This window comes from Columba livia, chromosome 3 (genome assembly GCF_036013475.1).
Source record: "Columba livia isolate bColLiv1 breed racing homer chromosome 3, bColLiv1.pat.W.v2, whole genome shotgun sequence".
In the NCBI taxonomy this organism is placed as follows: Eukaryota; Metazoa; Chordata; class Aves; order Columbiformes; family Columbidae; genus Columba; species Columba livia.
This window is the reverse complement of record NC_088604.1, coordinates 28414372-28438422: the sequence shown is the minus strand read 5'-3', so window position 1 is coordinate 28438422 and position 24051 is coordinate 28414372. Positions and strand designations below refer to the sequence as shown.

General features: G+C 37.5%; 1 protein-coding gene across 1 annotated transcript in view; it reads left to right on the top strand.

Moving 5' to 3' along the window:
- EYS (eyes shut homolog) overlaps nucleotides 1-24051 on the top strand; it is an 870368-nt gene that overhangs the window by 752448 nt on the left and 93869 nt on the right. The window contains exons 40-41 of the mRNA XM_065056200.1: nucleotides 5908-6016; nucleotides 9293-9513. Coding sequence (XP_064912272.1) covers nucleotides 5908-6016; nucleotides 9293-9513 — 330 coding nt within the window. The remainder of the gene's footprint in view (nucleotides 1-5907; nucleotides 6017-9292; nucleotides 9514-24051) is intronic.

The following is a 24051-nucleotide window of genomic DNA, read 5'->3' as shown; positions in this document are numbered from 1 at the left end:
AAAGAAATCTTACACTGATAACTTGTCTTTGATAAGAATGAAGCCAGTTTTCTTTATAATGCTTGAGGTTTTTTTATATCTGATGATCTGACATTTTAATTTTGTCATGCGTCTTCCTTAATCTGTTAGAAATACATCTGCACTTTCAGCAATACATAGAAAACATAATTTTCTTAAATATCACAGAATCACAGAATGTTAGGGATTGGAAGGGACCTCAAAAGGTCATCTAGCCCAATCCCCCTGCCGGAGCAGGAACACCCAGATGAGGTTACACAGGAATGTGTCCAGGCAGGTTTTGAATGTCTCCAGACTAGGAGACACCACAACCCACCTGGGCAGCCTGTTCCAGTGCTCGCTTACCCTCACTGAGAAGAAGTTTCATTTCAAATTTAAGTGAAACCTCTTGTGTTTCAGTTTGAACCCATTACCCCTTGTCCTACCGTTGGTTGTCACCGAGAAATGCCTGGCTCCATCCTCATGACACTCACTCTTCATGTATTTATAAACATTAATGAGGTCACATCTCAGTCTCATCTTCTCCAAACTAAAGAGCCCCAGCTCCCTCAGCCTTTCCTCATAAGGGAGGTGCTCCACTCCCTTGATCATCTTTGTTGCCCTGCACTGGACTCTCTCCAGCAGTTCCCTGTCCTTCTTGAACTGAGGGGCCCAGAACTGGACACAATATTCCAGATGTGGTCTCACCAGGGCAGAGTAGAGGGGAAGGAGAACCTCTCTCGACCTACTAACCACCCCCCCCCCTTGTAATACACCCCAGGATGCCATTCGCCTTCCTGGCCACAAGGGCACAGTGCTGGCTCATGGTCATCCTGCTGTCCACCAGGACCCCCAGGTCTCTTTCCCCTACACTGCTCTCTAATAGGTAATTTCCCAACCTATACTGGAACCTGGGGTTGTTCTACCCAGATGCAAGTCTCTACACTTTCCCTTGTTATATTTCATTAAATTTTTCCCCACCCAACTCTCCAGCCTGTCCAGGTCTCGCTGGATGGCAGCACAGCCTTCTGGCATGTCAGCCACTCCTCCCAGCTTAGTGTCATCAGCAAACTTGTTGATAGTACACTCAATTCCCTCGTCTAAATTGTTAATGAATATATTGAATAATACTGGCCCTAGTACTGACCCTTAGGCACTCCACTAGATAGAGGCTTCCAGCTAGACTCTGCCCCATTGACCACAACTCTCTGGCTTCTTTCCTTCAGCCAGTTCCCAGTCCACCTCACTACCCGATCATCCATATTTGTTGTGTATGTAATCAGTTTAAGACACTTTACTGTGTTTCTCTTGACATAAACTGGAGGATGAAGCAATCGTGCTATCAATTAGGGCTTAAATCAGTCTTTCCATTGATTAGCAGAAACGTAAGTATGAAGTTTGCATTCATTCTTTCTACTCTGCTCCTCTAGTGCCACCTTGTGACTAGCTTGAAAGAAAAAAAAAATGTGGTTGTATTTCTCACATGGAGAAGTAGCTGTTATAACTTAAGCTAAAACATTTCCTTGAGCAATATTATACCAGCTAACATTTGATTTAGAAGTGCCTCAATGTTAACTAGTTTAAGAGGATTTCTTTTAATATAATTTCCAAGCATAAATTAATCCAATACTTAATATCCACAATTGTGTCATAGATATGAGTACGTTATGTAAACATTGCACTTTGTTAGAAATTCAGTGTTCATGCACATAATTAATCAAGATGTAACTAGTAATGGCATTAATCACTGTATAGAATTTCTAGTTTGCATCTGTTGAGGTCCATGAGTCTTTTGTAAAGAAACAGCCCCTGTAGTAAATCCTTTGTTAATTCTTTTTCTTAACAAGCTTATATAAAATCCACAGCAGCTATGAAAAAATCATGTTATTCTAAGACAAGCACAGAAGATGGCTGAACCTCTTCTTATTTCGAATCTGTGGAAACAAATATTCAACTACCTGAAGCTTGTATCTTAGCTTCTACAGGAACAGGTTGAGGTCCACGTGGCTCCAGACCTATTTAGATTATTGTGTAACATTCCCGTGTGCCCTCCCCACACATGCATTTTCCATACCTACTCCCCACACAGCCAGTTCTCCATGAATTCCCAGTGCTCAGTGAACCCTTTTTATATCATTATGGGTGTGATGTGCATGAATCACAATTTTAGTATCTGACAAAATATTCCTGCAATAGGAATCATATTGCATTCTCTCCTGTCATTGCCTCTGGAGGGAAAAATATGCTGGCTTTGAATGCAACTGAAATATGCCACTGAGATGTGAGGCAGATGGGCTGAAATGCCTTCAGCATCTAAACGAGTAAAAAAGCACAACAGAACTAAAAATACTTCAAAATTTAAAGATGTCAGTGATTAGCCACTTTCAACTCAGGTGTTCTTAATGTGAGGTCAGTATCTCATAATATGAGGTTAATTAGAAAAATTAAAGAAAAATGTCAAGAGAATAAATTATCAGTTCAATTTTATCTTTTCTAATGTAGATAATGGATTTCAATCTTATATGAGGCGCATTCAATAATAGAACTGCATTTATCTGGTTGCAAGATTGAGATAGATTTAATCTTAGAATATAAGAAAAATATTTTCAAGTTACAGAGCTACATGAAGTGATATTTTAGTTCAGGTTATTTCTGCCACAGAATATTTCAAGCATATTATTTTTCCATCCTTGTTTTTAAAAACAAGTATAATTATGTCTTGCATATGTCCATAGTATAGCACTTTGTGGTTTTAGTAAAGATAGAGACAGCATTTCTGTTTTAATTGCCATTTTTCATTATTTTTATCATTTTCTCAGAAAACTGTCTTTTGGGCTGTAATTTTCCATGCTCTGTCTCTTTCTAAAAGCTACTCTAAGCATACTGGAGTAATCTAGCAAATTCAAACAGTCCTAATTTTGTGGTAATGTAAGCATGAAAAATATTCTATTTTGTCCACATTTCAAATGACAGTTTTTCCTTTCTGTGACATAAGACAGAGCAACTTCAAGTATTGCTTGCTTGGACATCCTTGAAGAAAAAAGAGCAAATGCTGAAGAAAGTAGTGGTAACATTCCTAACGTGTGCTCCTGAATACAGGGCAGTAGGTTGCTGCTTACAGCCTGTTATTTTTCTCACAAGTTAGTCACTAATCTACTGGCTGACAACAAACAAATCAGTTCTTTTCGTTGAGATTTCATTGCTACATCTTAAAAAAAAAATGAAAAAAGTTTCATGTTCTTTGTGAAATTGAGACCTAAGGATCAAAATGATCCAGATCATTGATAAGGAGATTAAACAGAGCTGGCCCCAATACTGACCTCTGGGGAACACCACTTGTGACTGACTGCCAACTGGATTTTACTCTGTTCACCACAACTCTTTGGGCCCAGTCATCCAGTGAGTATGTTAGGTCTATATTACAATATCCAGTCAGAGTAGAAAGCATCGAGGAAAGGTTATGAGCTGATTTTCCCCAAGAGAATCCTAAATGAACTGATTTTGTTTTACCTGAAAAAGTTATCTGTATACACTGTGGTTTAACTGGTCAAGTCCCAGCAGCTGAAATATGAGTAGGAATAATAAGTAAAATTCAAAGGATACTTTATATGTCAATAATTTTTTGGAAATCACAGTAGACTGAAGTACTTTCTCAAAAATTGTCCTTATTCCAAATATCTAAAAAGGAGATCATAAAACTATCTGTAAATTATCAGTTTATTTATTAAGGGTGAACTTTTTATTATTTATTATTTGTTGTTATTTATTTTATTATTGTTATTTAATTTTTATTATTTATTAATTTATTATTAAGGAGCAATTTTTCCTTACTCAATTCATATTTTATAATGAAATTGTGAAAATTAGCTTATGTTCAGAACAGCAGACATTGCTTCTGGATCCATACATTCAAAATCAAAATGTTAACTTTAGACTACATAAGAAGGAACTTAATTTAAAATATACTTAAAAACAACGGGATATTTTTAACCTGAGATAAGAAAGAAAAATTAATATTTTTCAAATGCATTTGAATAGTCTAGGGACCTAGATCACATTTCAAAAAGTGGTAATAGAAGATGCCATTCAAACATCTCAGTCTTTAACAAAAAATTTAACACATTGTTCCTGGTTGAAAAAATAGGAAAAGTGTTGCAGACTTACAAAGGTGAAATAATTTAGCACATTTAAACCCCATGCAGCAGAGCACAGTGAAAAACTCAATGAGTTAGTATTGACTCAATTAGCTCTGGAACAAGAAGCAATACAACCACTGGAAAGGAAGGATTTATTAATATGGGTGTATCACCTGCTGATATTGATGTGCTGACTATATAAGACCTGTGGTTTTTTACTGCTCATTCAGAAATCACTGCACTGCAGTGAATGTTATAAATATTCATTAGGGGACTAATACTATATTCATTTATGTCAATACAATGTTCCCAGTAAGTTCAGAGGTGAAAACTGAGATGAAATTTCGTACTGAATCTAGAGGTGGGAGGATAAAATAGTAAAACTGTAGACACAGGAGTAGAAAAGCAAAGTTCCAGGCGTAACATGGGACAAATAATACCATGGCAGCTGTACACAACCAGCAGGGTGGTGCAGGGTGGTGGTATATGAAAAGGTTGGCATTTGAGAGCATGGTAGGTCTTGATGTGGCTCATCCAGGACTAAATTCGTCCTTGGCAGTGTTGAGGTCACTTCTAAGATTAGTAATAAGTGGTTCTAGTGTTCAGGACATAATGGACTTTAAAATATATTAACTCTTTCATATGTCTATGGCCTAACATAAAAATTTGTCTATCCCAACACAAAGTAGTTTATGAGATCCCTGTAATTGTCCTTCAGCATTTGTTCAGCTTAAAAAAAAAAAAATAAAAAAGAAAATTTTTTTCAGAATTTTTTGTAAAATCTATTGTGTAACATTTGTGAAATACTGCATGACAGTGTAACATTGTTCTTATTAAAGCCTTGCTCTAGAAATGTATGATATGGATATGACTGAGCAGAGTTTCATGTGCAGAGTGCATGTGGTCAGTAAACCTTAACATGCCTCCCAAAAGGAGGCCTATCATGTTCTTTTTTAATGCATGTGAAAACTGAAATTGAGACAAAGTGAAACTGGGAAGCACTTCTGCAGAAATAGCAGAGTTTTAAAGAATCTATCGACTAGTGTTCTCCTATTCTGCTATTGCTGCGATAACGTTTATGCCAATTTCCTTTCTAAATATAAAACCAGTATATTTGAAAGTCATCTTGTTGGATTGAATTTTTATTGTTGATAATAGCATTTCATCAGATCTCATCATAGAAAGAACATGAAGAATTCTCAGTGTTTTATTGAATGTTAAGTAGTATTTGCTTTACAAATTCCCTTAACCTTATATTCTTCTTTATCTGTGAAGCTCAATACCAGTTTACATTAACAGCACACTTCTCAAGTAGCGATAACTGTATCGCAGTGTAATCTTGCTGCTCAGAGGTATGCAGCCTTTCATTTCTTATTCCATTTTTGTTTCCCCTGTAGGGCAGGAAAAGGAAATTTCCACCTAGGGAGTTCAGCATCATTCAACATTGATGTTACTTGTCCAACAATCCTCTATACTAGGGAAACCATATGTCAGCCACAGTTAGCACTTACACTTTATCAGTAACCACTTATGCATGTAAAGATCTCTTTCTTCTTTGTCTCTGTATACATTTCAAATGCTGGAGTCAAGAACAGTAGGAAAGCAAATAGAAGAGGGACATTGGTAGAAGAAACTTCCATCTTTTTTAGTGTCTAAAGATTGCCATCCTTCTTTGAGACAGACACATCTTTTTCACTTTGCCTTCGCTGTGTGAGATTCGAAAACTCTGCTGTCAACAGCATAAACAATAATGAGATCTTCTGTTTCCTTCCAGCTACATGTTGCCTGTGGGCAGTCCTGAAGGTTACTGTATGATCAGAATGGCGGTAGATGGAAATCCCCCTGTACAACACAGACTTTCTCTCTCATATCGAGCATCTCAGGTAAGTCTGCAAAACATCAAAAAATAGCTATTTGCTTTGAACATTTCATCAGCGTATTAGTCATTCTCAAAGGAGAATAGGCATTCTAACTTTTTTCTAAAGTAGGAAATGTGGTTCCTCCACAGATAACATTATATGTACTTAATTTTTCTTTAATATATCTTTTCACATCAAGCATCCACAGTATTTACATTAATTTCTTCATCTTACCTGACTCTGAAAATTCTGCTTCAACTGCCTAAATTCCATTGAAAAGGACACTGGTACTGCAAGAGGAAATATAATATCTTAGCAATGTCATTTAACTAGACCGTGGTGTTATTAGAAGCAATTCAGATACTGTTAAGCAGTATTTCTGGTTACTTTTTATTTGCAAGCCACACTGTCCAGTGGAGGGCAGTTAAGAATCATCAATGATTTAACCTGGTGTGACTTGTTGCTAGGACTTCATTTATGAATAGTATTGTAAAAATGACTGTCTCCATTTTGAAAATCGCATCAGAAGACTCTAAGTGGGCAATAGGCCAGCTTGTATCTAGGTGTTTGTTCAGTCTGATACAAACAACTTGCATTAGAGATTGCTATTAGCCCCATCAGTTGTTCATAGCTTCCTGACATTCTGCTGCAGAAGATTCCTTTTTCTCTCCCTTTATGTTTGAGGTTCAGAACTCTGGCAGAATGTAAAGAAAATGCTATTGGCAGCTTCTGCACAAAGAATCTTGACCCCTCAGTACTTAACTATATAGAGAAGCCAACAATACCTTAGTCATAAAGAACTTGCAGGTAGCTGCCTTTGATGTTATGCACCAGGATCACACATCAGAATATTTCTGCTCTTCATCAGGAAATTTCTTTTGTTCCTAAAAGAGTCCATAACTCTTCTCAGTTTCTTTTTGTGGGGTCCACAGTTAAGTTTTGGTTCAGATCATGAGTGGACTTTTAAAGTGAGTGTTCTGATTGTCCCCACTTACTACACTTTGGTTCCTGTTGCAGAGCAATCCTGGAGTGTGACAACTGAATTCTTCTAGGATAAAACAGCACAAAAGATGCTCTCAATGAGTGCATGGAATATGATGTAGACAGTAATAGGTATTTCATAGCACCATCTTATACTTAAGTCAGAATAACAACTTGCATGGTATGTAGTGTGAATGTCATATCCTCATGACTAACCATTACACTTTACAGAACTACTCCCAGTCTCCTAGAGCCCCTAATCTCTTTGCAAAGAACACAAGCGAAGAAAGAAAAAGAGAAATTTCTTATCTCAAGGAGGACTGATGAATTTCTTCCCATTACTGGCCAAGCTAATCCTTAGCACTCAGGCTCCAAGTGAAGAAGGATATTTTCAAATTAGTATTTGAAAAGCTAAGCATGAGTATTACAGAAGTTAACATAATGTTAATATAACATTATATTAAGCCTGTTATGTTATTAACAAGATCTACAGGAATTCCTCCTGTGTCCTTCCATAAAATATGGTTAAGTCAGTTAAATTCAGAATAGGACCTATACGGAAATAATGTGTATTATGGTGTACTAGCATGAGCTTAAACATCTGACATATTATGATAAAATCCATTGATGTGAGAAACTGGGCAAAACCTACTGAAGTTTTTCTGTGGTACATTGGATCTGCCTCCAGGGTCAGTGCTTTTGTAAAATAAGCCCATCAATAAAAAGATTGCATCACAAGAGAAGTGTTAAAAATCTTTTCTTAATCATAGACAGTTTACATTCCAGCCCAGTGCTCTGTTTAATTCTTGTAACAGGTTCACAAGCAGAGAGAAAATGTCTGTCTGCAAACACTACTTACAAATCTTGCCTGTAACTACAGTGGTTTATAGCTTTGTTTGAAAGGGGATAAAGTCAAGTGATATGAAATTAATTCGACAAGTGCTGAGCTGATGTCTTTGAATTCCTTCCGCATGAAAAATCTGATTTAGTTTTATCCATGCTCCAAAAGAAGTACGGTTTTTTATCTTTCCCTTCTAAATGAAACACATTGTAAGTAAGGGAATATCTGGAGGTATTCATGTTCATTGTATCTCCAAATTTCACTTGCAGTTTTCAGCAACATAGCTCCAGGACTGATAAAAGCAATACAGGAAACAGCAAAACAATATCATATGGATGTGTGAATTCCAGATAAATCAATGTGATGTTTTCCTCATGTTCCTAGTTCTTTACAGTTGATGGCTGAATAAGATAGTGAAGGGTCCCTTCACTATAAATTGTCTCCTCACAAATTATCTCTTTGTTTTACACATGCTGTGAAATACTTTTTATTCCATTGGTTTATTCCTACTTGACTTGAATTGACTCGGTTTCACCCACTTTCCGGATTTGTGGTACAATGCAAATAAATGCATCACAATGTGAGACATTTGTGAAAAAATAGGATTTTTTTAATTCCTAGTGACACGCATTTAGCAAAGGAATTTAGAAATGGTGAAACCCTGTGTCAGAACTCCAGAAAGTCAGGCATCAGTTTGATGGGTGGAATTCACAGTGCTACGTGAGTCACAGATCCTTTGTCTCTGATGGTCAAGGATTTGACTCCTCAGTCAGGTAGCACAGGAAATACCAGACTGACCGCTAATATGGTTTGGTCGGTCTCAGTATGAAATAGTTGTGAATGTTTATTTGGCACCTTTATAAGGATGTTCTAGGAATTTGTGGCTCTAGAATTCACTACCTAAAACTTCCCTTTTCCCCTCGGCTTCAGTATAGTGGTTTGTTTTCTATCATTCACTCAAAAAAAGTAAAATCTTGTCTCTGTAGTTCTCTTGCCTTGGGGTTCTGTAGTTTCCATATCCTAAAGAAAAGCTTTATCTTCAAGTCTACAGCCTCTCCTGCGTTTCTGCACAAACCCTCAACCTTGAACAGAATGAGGCAAACAATGAGAAAACCTTACCATTTTCATTGCAGTTAAGACTGGGAATTCCAAGTTGTGTTTCATGCAATGTATGTTGTCTTACATGTTTGAAGATATGGAAAAAGAAGATATGAAGATATGGAAAACATACTGTGATACTGTGATACTGTGATACTGTGAAATACATTAAACCACTCTCTTTGTATGGTTTTTTTTGTGTTTTTTTTTTTTTTAAAGAGAATGACATTTAAAAAAATAATCCCATCAGCAAGTATCATAGTTTTTTGCAAGCTTCATGTCTTGACAATTTCTTTTATCTCTAGTTATTATTCATTCATTATTTACAGTAACGTCACAAATCACATTCTTTTCTCATGATTCTCTTCTTGTTTCTGCAGATCGCCTTTGGATCAATCTTCCTTGGAAATGTTCCTGTTTATGAAGAGGTTAATCGATGTGCTGGGCAGATAGTTGGCTATAAAGGATGCATTAGGGATTTTCAAGTTAACAACAAAGAGTTGTTTATCATAGATGAGGCTCTTGGAGGGAGAAACATTGAGAATTGCAATGTTCCGATATGTGATTATCATCCATGTCGCAATGGTGGGACCTGCACTAGGTAAGAGTTACGTCTTCAATCATTTTATCATCTGTTTACACTCTGTGGCTGGTGGGTTCATTCTTAACGAGCAATTACTATAATTTTCTATGTAATGAAGTAATCACCAATCTTTTGTCCTGATTATATTAAATAGAAAATGTAACATCTTCATGCCTAGCCAGAGAGATTTTATACCTTATTTGCTTACATGAAAAGAGATATAAAATGTAATTACATTGCCCACACTGCATGCATATTGGGTTGCTGCCAGAATTCTTTTATGATCAACTAAATCAGTTCCCCTACAAGGCTCAGTGACTAAATCAGACTATATAGATAGTTTGGACAGAAATATGTAAGATCTCTTTCTTCTGTCTGATGACTCTGTATCTTACTAGTCCTTGTAACCTCATATGTCTTCATGTGTGCTCCTGGGTACATAGCATAGACCTTTGTCATCATGCTCTGAAACACTAACAAGTCAGCACCTTCAGCATGTGTGAAGAAGTGTTGTCAAAGATCCTTTGGAAGTTGAAGTGCATCATGCTGAAAGGAGGAAAGGGATTGAAAAGAAGACATGGGCTAAAAGCACGGCAGATGATGGTTCAGTTGAATAATGGTTCATTTGGAGCACGGTTATATTTTAAGCCATAGTAACTTAATCATTGTCTAAGGGACTCAACACTTATCAACCCCTTTTCTTTTTAAAATGCATAGAATGCATAAAGTGTCTGCCATGTCTGCTTTAAAAATTGTACTTCAGCTCCAAGGCAAATGCTGAACAGAACATAGTCTAGAATTCTTTTAAAGCTTTGAACCACTGTGTGTTTCTTAGGTTGAGGAGAACCTGAATCAAAGTTTTGAGGTGCTTCTCTGCCCCTCTTAGCTGGTATGAGCACAGAAAGAACACCAAACAGGTTTTTGATCTCTAAGCCTTGTTTGAATAGAGCACAAATAAGAACAAGGCAACTTTATGGAAATATACACAATTTGCCTACCAGACTGGTAAAACTGCATGTGTACTTGAGAGTAATGAGTCTGTTTTTCCTCTGTTGTTCCTTGCTATATCTCTGTCATTCTACTGATTGGCCTGTCATCCACTATAATGGAATATGGTCTCATTTAAAGCTTGGGTCCTGAATAATTCATGACCATTGGATTTGTTTCCTGTCTTTCTGCTTTCCAACTGCTGGCCTCAGCCCTTTTCAGAAATGCTTTTGTTCTGAAATGGGTCGCTGCTCCTCTGCCCAGAGTCATGGAAGACTGTGCATGTGCAAACCGGGGATAAGCAGCTCTACAGAAGCATGATTTTCATGATTTTCTACAACAGCCAACTGATTTTCAGGGATCACTTCCTCCAAGCCCAAGAATGATCCATTCCAATGAGCAGGAAATTAAGTGGCAGGAAGCCCACATGGATGAACAAGGTGCTCCTGACAAAACTCAGACATCAAAAGGAAGCACACAAGAGGTAGAAGCATGGCCAGGTGACCTAGAAGGAAATAGAAAAAATGTCCAAATATGCAGACATGACATTAGGAAAACCAAAGTCCATGTGGAGATTAATCTGTCAGGGGACATGCAGAGCAAAACCAAATGCTTCTACAAGTGCATTAGCAGCAAAACAAAGATTGGAAAAATGTGGGCTTGCTGCTGAATGGGACAGGTATTCTGGTGACTAAACATCCGGAAAAGACTAAAATTCTCAGTCCCTTCTTTGCCTCAGTGCTTATTGATAAGACTGGCTTTCAGGAATCCTGTTCCTCTCGGACCTTTTGGAGAAAGTTTTGAGCAAGGAAGATTTACTTTTGATGGATGAGGATCAGATTAGGGAACATTTAAACCAACTGGACACTTCGAGTCCATGGGACATGATGGGTTTCATATATGGGTGCTGAGGGAGCTATCTGATGTCATAGCAAGATCCTGATAAGATTGAGGTGATTGGGAGAGGTTCCCAAGGACTAGAAGACTACCTTCAAGAAGGGCAAGAAGGATCTGAGAAACTACAGCATGGTTAGCCTCACCTTGATCTTTGGGAAGCTGATAAAGCAAATTATCCTGGAAACCGTTTCCAAACACATGAATGAGAGGGAAGTTGTTTGGAGTGGTCACCATGGATTTATGAAGAGAAAATTGTGCTTAACCAACCTGATAGCATTCCACAGTGAGATGGCTGGCTTGAGGGTTGAGAGGAGAGCACTGGATGTTGTTTACTTAACTTTAGTAAGGCATCAAAACTGCCGCCCATACCATCTTTAGTGACAAACTGATTAAGTACTGGCTGGATAAGTGCACAGTGAGGTGATCTGGAAACTGGCTGAAAGGCAGGCTAAAAACGCCCAGAGGATTGGCGACAGAAATTCCAGATGGAGGCGATTCACTAGCAGGGTGACACAAGTCTCAATACTAGATCCAATTTATCTTCGTTAATGACCTGTAAGATGGAACAGAGTACACCTCAGAAACAAGGGATAAATACAAGGCAAGCAGGAATGATTGTTGCTGCTGTTGGTGGGTCTGCTGCCATTCAGAGGGACCTTGACAGACTGGAGAAATGAGCCAACAGGAGTCTCATGTTGTTCAACAAAGGTCAATACAGTCTTGCACCTGGGCAGTAATATAGACTGGAGATTGACTGGCTGGCAAGAACTTTGCAGAAAAATACTTGTCAGTTCTTGTGGACACCTAGCTGACCATGGGTGTGACAAAGAAAGGAAGCAGCATACTGGGATGCATTAGAAAGAGTGAGTGGGTAAAGGGAGGTCATTTTTTCCCTTCTCACCTAGTTTGCTGATTCTCATATGTATGCACATACATTCTTCAGGCAGTTCACAAACCATCCACATTCAGTAAGTTTCGCCTTGGTAGGAAGATCTTGATGCCATGTTTCACGTCCAGGTTCTACAGGTGTGATTTTGTACTGTTCACTTCACAGAATAGAATTTGCTTTTTTAGAGGCTGATCATTCATTTTAGATGTCAAGACTGTTAATAGAAACTATCACAACACGTTGCCTCTCAGGATTTGGAGGTTTCACTTGGATAGGTTACTAGGTAGTAGTCTTTAGAGGAGCAATTCCTGTATCCCATAGTCCTGAAGCTTCATTTTGTCCACAATGTGCACAACATTCTCTTTCTTGGACAGTTACACACATACACACATCAATGTGTAACATGTAATCAATCAAATCACTTCTGCTTTGCTGGGAAGTGTGACAGATCTAAAAGATTCACTTCTTGAGAGGTCATCTATGCATCTGCACCAATTTATTCAGAGAGGATGTAAACAGGGGCAAGTGGGGATGTAAATTTGCCCATGCTAGCAGCCATTTTCAGCAATACTATCAGGTGATTTAAACTGACTTTGCCTGACAGAATGCCAGGATCGGAAACCTCTTTGGAGAATGCTTCTGTTTGCTGTACACCAATTCCATCTTGAACAGGGTTGCTCAGATTGAGGAGACAAGGGAAAACGATGAATTGCATGCCTCCTGATCGGCCTTGGCAGGTCTGACACCAGAACCTCTTTCATCTGGACCTGAACACTCTGCAAAGTTTGTTTCTCTGAATCTGTTGTCTTAAGACCTAAGTCCAGTGCCTCGGTGGGTAAAGCATCTCTCAAAAGGAATGGTAACGGATTCTGTGCTATAGATTTTTCCTGTACTGCTTTCCAGCAGTGCCTGCTAATACTAGGAGTGTCTGTTTAGTAAATGTGTGTAACGTAACAAACTCTATTCAGTAAATGGACCAATTTTAAGTGTCTTGAGCTTGTTGTCACCTTCTTCCTTCATTGCTTTGGTTGCAACACTCTTTTGTACCTCTTGTAGCTGAAATATTTGAGTTTCTCCCCTCCCACCACTTTAATTTATTGGTTGGTTTATCCTAGTGACAATTTGATTAATTACTTGGTCATCAAACTGTAGTGGTTCACACCACGTCATTTGTGGAGCAGGAGAATTGATAAGCCAGAAGTGGACATTTTCTCTATAGTTTATGGGGAAAAGTTTCCAGGCTTCAATCCTGGTGTTCAGGTGGTGCATGTGGACTATACAACTGTGTTATCTTCAGATAATGAATTTATATTCATGAGACCGCAGCCAATGAGAGCCATAAGTAATCTATAGTGTTAAAATATTCCCATCTACCTCATTAATTGTTGATTGAGTATTTATTACTGAAAAAAATCTTAGTTGTATTAAAAAAAAATCAGATTAAGAAAACAACAGTTTGACAATCCATATAAAACCATTATTGACTTAAGATTTTGCCAGTTGTTTCAAATACACTGTTTAGTGGAAAAAAAAAAAACAACTGTATTTTATTCAAGTGCTTAGCAACTCATTAGAGCTTTTGCTTCTGAAAGGCCATAAAGTATTACATAGCAAATATCTTAGACGTGCTTTATAATGAACACTGGGTCTTGTCACACATACTGCTGGGCATAGACAGGTGTGTTTTGTAGAGACATTTTTTACAGTTGTTCTTAAAGGAAAGTTACTTACCTTTTCTCTTAATCAGAAAAAAATCCAATTGTGTTCATTCTATTAATTAATCTTGCAGAATAAATTTATTTGGAATAAAAAATGTTTTATCTGTATTTATGGTAGCAAGAGACAGGGATTCCTGTACACCTAGTCTTCAGACACAAAATTTCAGGATGCTAGCAGTTCCCTGATTGTATCAGGTGCTCCCCAGGGGTCCATCAGGACAGAGTCCAGCAGCCAGGGCCTGTCCCACCAGCCCAGCCAGAAGCAGGACAGCTGGCACCTCCCTGGGGATGGTGGCAAGCTGAGACTGGGCTGGGACATTGGACCTCTGGTGAGGCATCAGGATCAAGCCCAGTGAGGGGAACCAGAGTCAGACACAGCACAAGGATGTCTGGGCCTGGCTGTGGTGCTGGGGACAGGCTGCACAATCACCATGTTGCTGTGAAACTACTGAATATGTCATATCGTGGAATTGCAAATGTCTAGTTGTTTTCATTCTTTTTAAGTTAAGATCTGCTCCACTTTAATTAAAAAAAAAAAAAAAAAAAGGTTATGTAGGTTCCATTTATATTTTAACTAAAAAAATCTGACTGTGTATAAGGACAAAAGCCATTCTGTTTCAAGAGTATTTAAACATATACTGTATTAGATGAGTGGTCCAGTGCAAATCTAAATTTCTGATTCTCTACATAGCCATTATTTTATTAGTTTTTAAAACCAAAGTACTCTCTCTCCTCTGTGAATGCTCTGTTGCTTTTAGAAGTACTTTTGCAAGTTCACTAACTGTTTTACTGCCCTTTAAATCCATGCTAATGTAGAATTCCAGAGAGTGGTTTATTTCAGAGGAAAAAATGACAACTGTTCAGTAAATTTAGGGTTTCAGTGTCCTATAGCTCTAAGATTAATTTTGTGATTTCAAAGCTAATCAGATTTTAAAGCATGTGCTTGAAAAGGGCATGGAAAGATTAACCTAGGAAGCTCTTAAGATTCTGTGTGGCCCCCTGATCATATGAGCCAGATGTTGTAAACCAAGCTTAGTGTTAATTAAGAAGACACATCTGTGTGTGGGAAATAAACTCATAAAATTACTTCACCGATGATTTGACAATTGTGTCAGCCACTACAGTAGTAGTGGTTGATTAATACATTTGTTTTAAACTATACAAAGACTTGATAAAATGTAAACATAGACAAGCTTAGTTTTTATAGTGCAGAGTGCAATCCCAAAGTTAATTGCTCCCACAAACAATCATGTTTCCAGTGTCTCAAACTATTCTCACAGTGATTATTCTTTCTGTTGTTGTTCCTCATGTATTGGTGCAGCAGATGGGTCCATTAATGTTAATCAATTAACCAAGACTGAAAAATCAAACTCAATTAGCAATAAATTTCAACAGAGAGACACTTATCTTCAGGCTTCAACTGTCATGAATGCTGTAATCACCAAAAATACACAAGGAATGTAATTTTTCAGTTTTCATCCCTTGATAATGTAAGAAATACCTTGCTAGATTTATAGGTCTCATTTGGATGGTACCTTTTTCAGCTGTAAACAGGGAAAGCCATTTTTTAAATCATATTCTGAAAACTGTCTGTTTTCTGCATGCTGGGGCATCACACAATTCTTATACCTTAAGGAACTGATCACCAAATGAAATATTCCACTCCAACTGTTTCCTGAAGTTCATCGGATAAGCTTTTCAATTTCTTAAAAAAAAAAAAAAAAAAAAAAAAAAAAAAAAAAAAAAAAGTTCTAGGCTAGTTTTCTTGTATGTTAAAGGAAATTTTATAGTTTAACTTGGTTAAGTGATAGATTTCCATGTATTGCAGATACTGAAGAGATCAAGTGAAGTGACTTAACTAATTTTGAGGTCTCTTTTTAGTATACATCCTCAATGTTAATTAAAACAAACAGTACGAAAAGTCATTATGAATATGACTGTTTTCAGAAAAAAAAAGGAGCTCAAACTGATGACTTTGGCAACACTAAAATGTTCTTTTCAACTTGTTTTTACATCATTTTCTATTTTGAAGTATAGTCATGGCGCACCTCTCCCAGATCATGTGCCAGAGGTACTTCTTGTACTTCCCTCTGCCCATAAGCCAAAAATGCATGTTATATCAAGTTTGGGCTGAATGTATTCCTCTAAGGATAGCCTTTTATGCCCTTATAAATGCTTTGCTCACATTTCTAGCACAGAGCTGCAGTTCGCTTCCAGCTTGCAAAATCTGATTTGTGTGTTTGTTGAACTAAATATAAAATTGTTACACAAGAACGAGTAAGTGCCCATTTTCAAACCAAGGACCACTGAAGCACATCTCAAAAGCGCTGAACAGCATTGCAGGCCAGATTTGAAAATTGCTCACAGATTTCCTATCACTGCTTTAGATGTAGGTGTTTCTGTGTAAGAAAGAAAACAGCTCGTCAGAAATAGCAGGACTGATCATATGTCATGGATCTTTTTATAGATCTGATTTATAAAGTAAGAGACTCAGGCAAATGTATTATTTAAAACATGTTAGTTTGGGGTTCTTTTACAATCTAAATCTAGCTAACTTAACTATTATCCATATTAAGTCCAAAACTAATGTTTTAAGTTCCACTTTATTCAGCTGTTGCAGAAAGATAAGCCAAAGGCATTATTTTTTATTTTAGTTGATTTGCAAAGAAAGAAGATTTCCACATGGGAGTTGTGTGTTCTCACATCTTTTCAGAATTTGCACTGTATGTGCTTATGTAATACTGACTTGTATGAAGAAGGTAACCTGCTTCTTTTTAAGGGGCTGGTTTTGGGCAGGTCTGTCAATAATAAAGATGCTCACATTTAACAGTTCCAGAAAATGCTGTTATTATGATTCATGCTTACAAACACCATTATTTAGGAAGACTGATTTGGAGATCCACAGATTCAGTATTTGATTAGCATGAAAAGTAACATGCTGAAAATAGGTCATGCAGGAAAACCAAAGATCTTTATATAAATAGGACTTTAAATTCCTGACTGCTTACAGAATCACAGAATCACAGAATCAACTGGGTTGGAAAAGACCTCAGAGATCATCAAGTCCAACCCTTGGTCCAACTCTAGCCCGTTTACTAGATCATGGCACTAAGTGCCATGTCCAGTCTCAGTTTAAAAACCTTCAGGGACGGCGAGTCCACCACCTCCCTGGGCAGCCATTCCAATGCCTGACCACTCTCTCTGTAAAGAATTTCTTTCTAATATCCAGCCTAAATTTCCCCTGGCAGAGTTTAAGCCCATGCCCCCTTGTCCTATTGCTAACTGCCTGGGAGAAGAGACCAATCCCCACCTGGCTATAACTTCCCTTCAGGTAGTTATAGAAAGTGATGAGGTCACCTCTAAGCCTCCTCTTCTCTAGACTAAACAACGCCAGCTCCCTCAGCCCCTCCTCATAGGTCTTATGTTCAAGTCCCTTCACCAGTCGTGTTGCTCTTCTCTGGACCCGCTCCAGCACTTCAATGTCTTTCCTGAACTGAGGGGCCCAGAACTGAACACAATACTCCAGGTGTGGCCTCACCAATGCAGAGTACAGGGGAAGGATCACTTCCCTTGTCCTGCTGACCACGCTGTTTTTGATACAGGACAGGATACTGTTGGCCTTCTTGGCCACCTGAGCACACTGATGGCTCATGTTGAGCTTCCTGTCAATTAGTACCCCCAGGTTCCTTTCTGTCTGACTGCTCTCCAGCCACTCTGCGCCCAGCCTGTAGCGCTGCTGGGGGTTGTTGTGACCAAAGTGCAGCACCCAGCACTTGGCCTTATTAAACTTCATCCCATTGGAATCAGCCCAGCTTAGATAATGTGCAAGCTATGCACAAAATTTGTTAAATTGATGTTTATACATCATCTCAACTCAAATGTATTTGAATCAGAGAAGCTGCCATGGCTAAAATTTTAGTGTGGGTATTGACATACCATTAAGTGCCATTTTAATACCACTTATCTCAGAATGTTTTGACTCAATTTCCAGAAATACCATGGAATGACATTTTAGAATCGTAGAATCATTTTGGTTGGAAGAGGCCCTCAAGATCATCAAGTCCAACCATTAACCTAACACTGTCACTAAATCATGTCCCTTAGAACCTCATCTGTCCTTAAGAACCTCATCTAATTCTCAAGAATTGCAGCATAACCAAATAATTTCTGTTAGTTTTGATTCCAGAAGGGATATCTGATTTGAAGAAGCTTTAAAACACAACATATCAGTAAGATGAGTTGAATACTAAATTTTTCCAAGGCCAGTGAGATGTTTAAGCCTATACAGAAACTGGAGAAGTAGTGCATGGATTCTTATAAGAATTTCACTCCACTATAAATCATGACAAATATTATAGTTCATACTGTTTGTTATAAGCTGTAACATACATAGTATGTGCATGAAAAATGATAAATGCACCATATTCTTTGTACTAACGATTTTCAAAAACTCCACAGAGATAATCCTTCCAGTGAAATGTATAAGTTTTCTGTAAGGACCTATTACATGCTCTAGCTGTTTACTGTAAGATATCACAATAACATTACAAGACTTGTACAGCAGAAGATTAACAATGCACTATCTGTAATAAATGTTAGAACATTTATACCTTTTTTGCTAACCTAGCATATACACCTACCTACTAGTGATAGACTTCTGAACTTCAAGCAATGAGAATTATATAAGAGAGAAAAAAATTATGACATTTCAGTCCTGACTAGCATGGTTGACTGGAGATTGAATAGGTGAGAATATAATTGTTCTGAATCCCAGTTTTACGGGGCTTGTCACTAAAAGGAAGAGTAAAGTTTATCTGAGGTCACAGAGCAGAACAGATTTTTATTATGATTTAGAGAAACCTTCACCTTTGGTATCTTGTTGAATTTGAGAACTTGCTTAATATTCAAATGTGATTTGAGAACTCTGGATTTGAGGTATCATCTTGATACAGAAGCTTACCATGTCACCAAATTTGGTTTTGTTACTTTTTTTCTTTCTCAGTAACAACATTTCTTTAAGTTTTATTTTTAGAAAGACAGGAAGCTGGATTTTTTTTTTTTTTTACGAGTAATCCTTGTTTTTTGGATTTAGTAAAACCAGCCAACTTTGTTATGATATGTACAGATAAATACAGAGTGGTACCCACATAGTCTTGGGAATTTCATGCTGTGTATGCATGCCTATAATGCATTTAGATTAGGCTTCTTTTAGCTACCCAAACCTAGCTAAAAGCTAGCTTGTAGGTAGCAGAAAAGACGAAAATAGAGGAGATTTTCTTCCTGTACCCAGAGTTTCCGCAAAGTGTCCAGCTGGCTATTCAAAGAGAAAGGTAACCTCACTAACCCCTCATTTTTGCTTTTTTCACTGCACATTGTCATGGGCGCTTGTACAATATAGCCCACAACCGGTTCCAGTTATTTCAGATTAAATATCAGTCCTGCATGTTGTAAAGGAGGGAATGTTTTGGTTTGGGTTTTTTTTTACTGGTTGGTTGGTTGGTTGGGTATTTTGGGGGGTTTTTGTTGTTGGTTGGTTGCTTTTTTAACTGGGGAAGTGTGTGTATATATATATATCCCTAGTTGTATATTACTTTCAATATGTTATTCATAAAGAATACAGAGGTTTAAGAATTATCTGGTGTCCTGCTAGAGACTGAGTGCATCCCTCCTCAGAAAAGACTGTGTCGACAAAAATACGTATGAAACAACTGCTCTTGAAGACTGATTCTCTGTAAATATAAATCTTAGGAGACAGGAAGATAAAAGGACACTAGAATCACAAAAATCCTTTTGTCCTTCACCTGGACCTTCCTTGGAGTACCTGAAATCATAGTAGAAGAGGTCAACACGAGGCTTAATATGGATCCCTTTGTATCTTCCATAATCTGTGGAGCCATCTAGCGTTGCTGTAGACTAGTTGTGGAGCAGTAAGAATTGTTTCACAGCAGCACCTTGAAAGCTGATGTCGTTATCTGCAGTAACACTTATCTATTGTCTGTCTCCTTTATCTATTACTCAGTAGCAATACTGTTCAATTACCTATCTAGAGTACTGTATTACTAAATAAAAAAGTGCTGCATAGCTTTAAAAGGCTTATTGTTTCCTTAAGGGACGACTCATCTTTTTAATAGTGTTTTCTATTATTACCAGACTTATTAGTCACAGCCAGTTAAAGTACGCTCTTTGTGTGCTTGTAGGAGTACAGCTGGTATTTCTTCTTCTCTGTTTCAAAGTCTGATAGTGCTTAGTTGGTATGAATTAGAGGATCAGGGGAGTTAAGCCATGATGTGTGTTACTCCACAAGGCATGAAAGGTCAGTAAGGTGTGCTGTGTTCTCTGGTATTCAGGTCACCTTCTCAGTATGCCCATCAATTTAGCCCTCTTTCATGCTTTGGAAAATTCATCGGGCTTGGAGGTCAGGATGTGCACTAGATTTCTTCTGACATTGACTCAGGAGTTTTACAGAAGACTGAGAAAACATTTCATTTATCTGAAGAGAAGCTACATAGAAGACTAACCATGCTGTTTCTTCATATCATTTTCTAATGTGGTTGTGACATTTGAAGTGGGCCATATGAGCTTCTAGGACATCCTACTCATTTCTGTACTTGGACAACTTCCATATATATTAACATATAAAGTACTTGCAGGAATACTTTACTTGGGTGTGTACATAAAATACAGAAGTGCTAGCAGCTTTTTACACTTATTTCTGAATAGGTTGTAACAGAAATGAGGTCAAGTTCTGAAAATGTCCAGTGGCTGGGAGCACCTCACAAATTCCTCAATGTGAAAAGTCTAAATCAGAGGACAGTTGCTCAGCATCAGGAGTGTTTTTTAAAACACTTATTGAAACTGCCAGTTATAAGGTCTCCTCTGTGCAGCACTTTTATTTACATTACAGATACCTCTCTCCATTCTCCTGCAAATTTTCTCAGTATTACAGGGCGGTATGTAAGCCTTCAGTTCCAGAAGCTCTGGCCATGACATCTCTCTTCTGCTTCCAAGCAGCCTTTGAAGCTGCTAATAGAATGTGAAGGCCCATAACTTACGTTACCATGTCATCATCTTTGTTGCAATCATCAGGAATTACTGAAGTGGGATTTAAATACCTGTGTGGAAACACAGATACAAACACATTTGTATATACAATTGAATTATACAGTGGGTATAGCTGTGCTGTATGTGTTGTTCCTTTGTTCATAATTGTCTTTATTATATTATGCAGTTTTATAACACATTGTTCGTGAGGGTGCTAAAGGCAAAGGGTTTTACTTTGTATGTCCCCCCATTTGTAAAGATGAGGACACTGAGAAAATAGGTAAAATCCCCAACAGATATGTGGATTGGAGTACATTGTGTAAATATTACTAATGAAATATAAATCAACAGTGTTTGTTCAAGGTGCATGATTTTTATCCTATAAATAGCCATTTTTTTTTCTATTTTTCTTGGTGACAGTCTTAGCCCTGCAAGTATTCAGAGCTTTAAATTAATTTGTTTTCTTCAGAATTACTCACAACAGGGTTCTGGAAAAGCCAGGAAAAAAAAAATAACTGTAAAATAAACAGAAATATGCTAGAAAAGGTTATGGCATCAATAACAGAGGCATTCAACTTAAAAAGAATTCTTAACCAAAAGAGGTATTGAGTTCTAAACAGTTAGCATTTTGAACATGAATCTTCAGGTAAAACATGAAGACTGCTGCTGTCTGTAGGATGAAGAATATCCAGGAATTATGATTTTTTGGACTAGTATATGATATGATAGTATAATGACATTATATTTCAGTTGTCAGGCTTGCTCAATTATTCATCTGTTTTTCCATTCTGTGAACCATTTTCAGAAACAGAGCAGTATATTTCTATGGTGGAAACTAAACAGTAGTTTATTAACCCAGATTTAAACTCTGTCCTGGATACCTTCAGGGATTAATTAGGGACTTCACACTCTACCAGAATATTCAGAGATTGATTTAAATCCCCAAATTCAAGATAAGCTTGTTTTCATCATATTGTCATTTTACGTAATCCAGATTCTTTTCTTGGCATTCATTAGTATTCATTATACTGTTACATGGGTCAGAGTCAGTAACTGGATAAATACACTAATGTAATGGAGATAATAAACTATTTAGAAAAATCTCAGGTGAATTTGACGGAAAACCATTTGGAGTTAAGAACCATTAACAAAAAATAGTGTATTGTAAAGGTGGATAGCTTTTTAATGTTTTTTTTGGCTCATATTTCATGGAGAAGGTGAGGTGAAAGTTTGCCAAAGGGCTGTAATTTCCCCTTCTGCTCCTCCAGACACACAGCCCTTAAGGTGCTTTTACTCCAAATTATATGATACACTTACAGCTGATAATTTGATGAAATTTCTTTTCTCTCAGATCCTGCCTGATACAACCCTATTCTTCTTTTATCCAAAAGACAGTATCAGAAAAAAAAAAATCTTCCTGGTGACTAATACCAAACCTGTCAAGTAGGCAGAAAGTCTAAATGCCACCCCCAACCTGGATACTAAATGGAAACAAGAGTTATGATCCATTTCATTTCCCTGGTACTATACCTTGGTTTCTGATTCTGTCAGTGTGATTCTTACACCCTTGCCTTCCCCAGGGTGACATTTGGCACTTTGAGATTCACTTAAGCCCTGGAAGCAGAGCTGATGTGTGACATGGGCTTTGCCCTGACCCTTGGAAAACAGCTCCTTGATTTGTCACTGTTGCAGGGATGACAGAGCTAGAATACAATGTACAAACGTGTGTCTGGTTTCACAGTAAATTAAATGTAGCCACTGAATTTTTAAAAAACTGATGCAGGCTTTGAGTATCCTTACTACTTTCCCTGCTTCGAAAACGGTGAGGTGGACAAACTTCATTTGTTTCACTCTTGGCAGATAACTATTTAACTGTTAGGCATTGAAATCCTTTGAGTGGACAAACATAGGATGTTTTTAGTATTGAAATCTAGCTTTACTATGTATGCTTAAACTGCAATGAAAAAGACAAAGCAATCAGGAGTTTATTTTATTTGCTTTACAAGTGTTGAGACTCAGCATCCAGATTTATAATGTAATAGTTATGCCAGCTCAAGATTCAAGGCTAAATTATAAAGTCAGTTTTCAGCTTTAGCAAATGCTCTCTGAGTCCTGCTGTGTTTCACTTAATAGCAAGGACAAGTGGATTCCATCTGTAGGAGAGCATGTTTTGCATTTGAACTACTGCAAGGCAAGAGCCAATACAGAGACGGCATAGGATTCAATATCAGGACACTCTTTTTATTTATCGACAGTTGCTTGCTTGTTTTCAAGCAGGTCTTTAAAGCTGAGTTGATGATTTAGATGCAGATGTAGGGTTATAATATTTAGTTTTAAAATGAAAGGATGTTTGTCCTGTACTTGGATGGTAAAATGCTGTGATTTAATATGAACAAGATGGCATTTGTGGGTATGAACTAATCTCACTAGGTGCACAATATGTACAAAATGGTAATTGAAATGAACATATCTTTCTTCTGCCGAGAACTGCTGTAGTTAAAACCTGAGATTTGATCCATTTTTTATGGATAAATATTAGTGTACTAGAAAAACACTTGTGCAGTATTCTACAAGTGTTTGCATAGATAATTTGGTACATATGAATATGTATAAATATATTATGATTTTGTTTCCCAGTAAGGTTTTGTCCATATTTTGGGGTGGGGGTTTTTTCAGTATGAATTGGGCAGTTCCTAACTCCTGGATGTTTAAATTTGCAGCCAGTTTCTGTAGGCTAGACTAGGTGATATTTATTTCTAGTACCTTTGTCAATGTATGTGTATTTCTCTAAGTCCTTGACATACCACGCGTTCTGTCATCTTACAGTGAGAAGATAGGTACATGTACGATTAACCTTCCTTAGACAAGAACACCGCAACCTTAGCAACAATCCCAAAATAATACCCAGAGTATCTTGAGTTCAGCCACCACAGATTACCCCAATTTAGAAAAATAAAGTTGGAGACGAAATGAGAAAGGTTTTCTTAATGTCAAATTTTGGTTTTTTACTCTGCAGATGTTCGA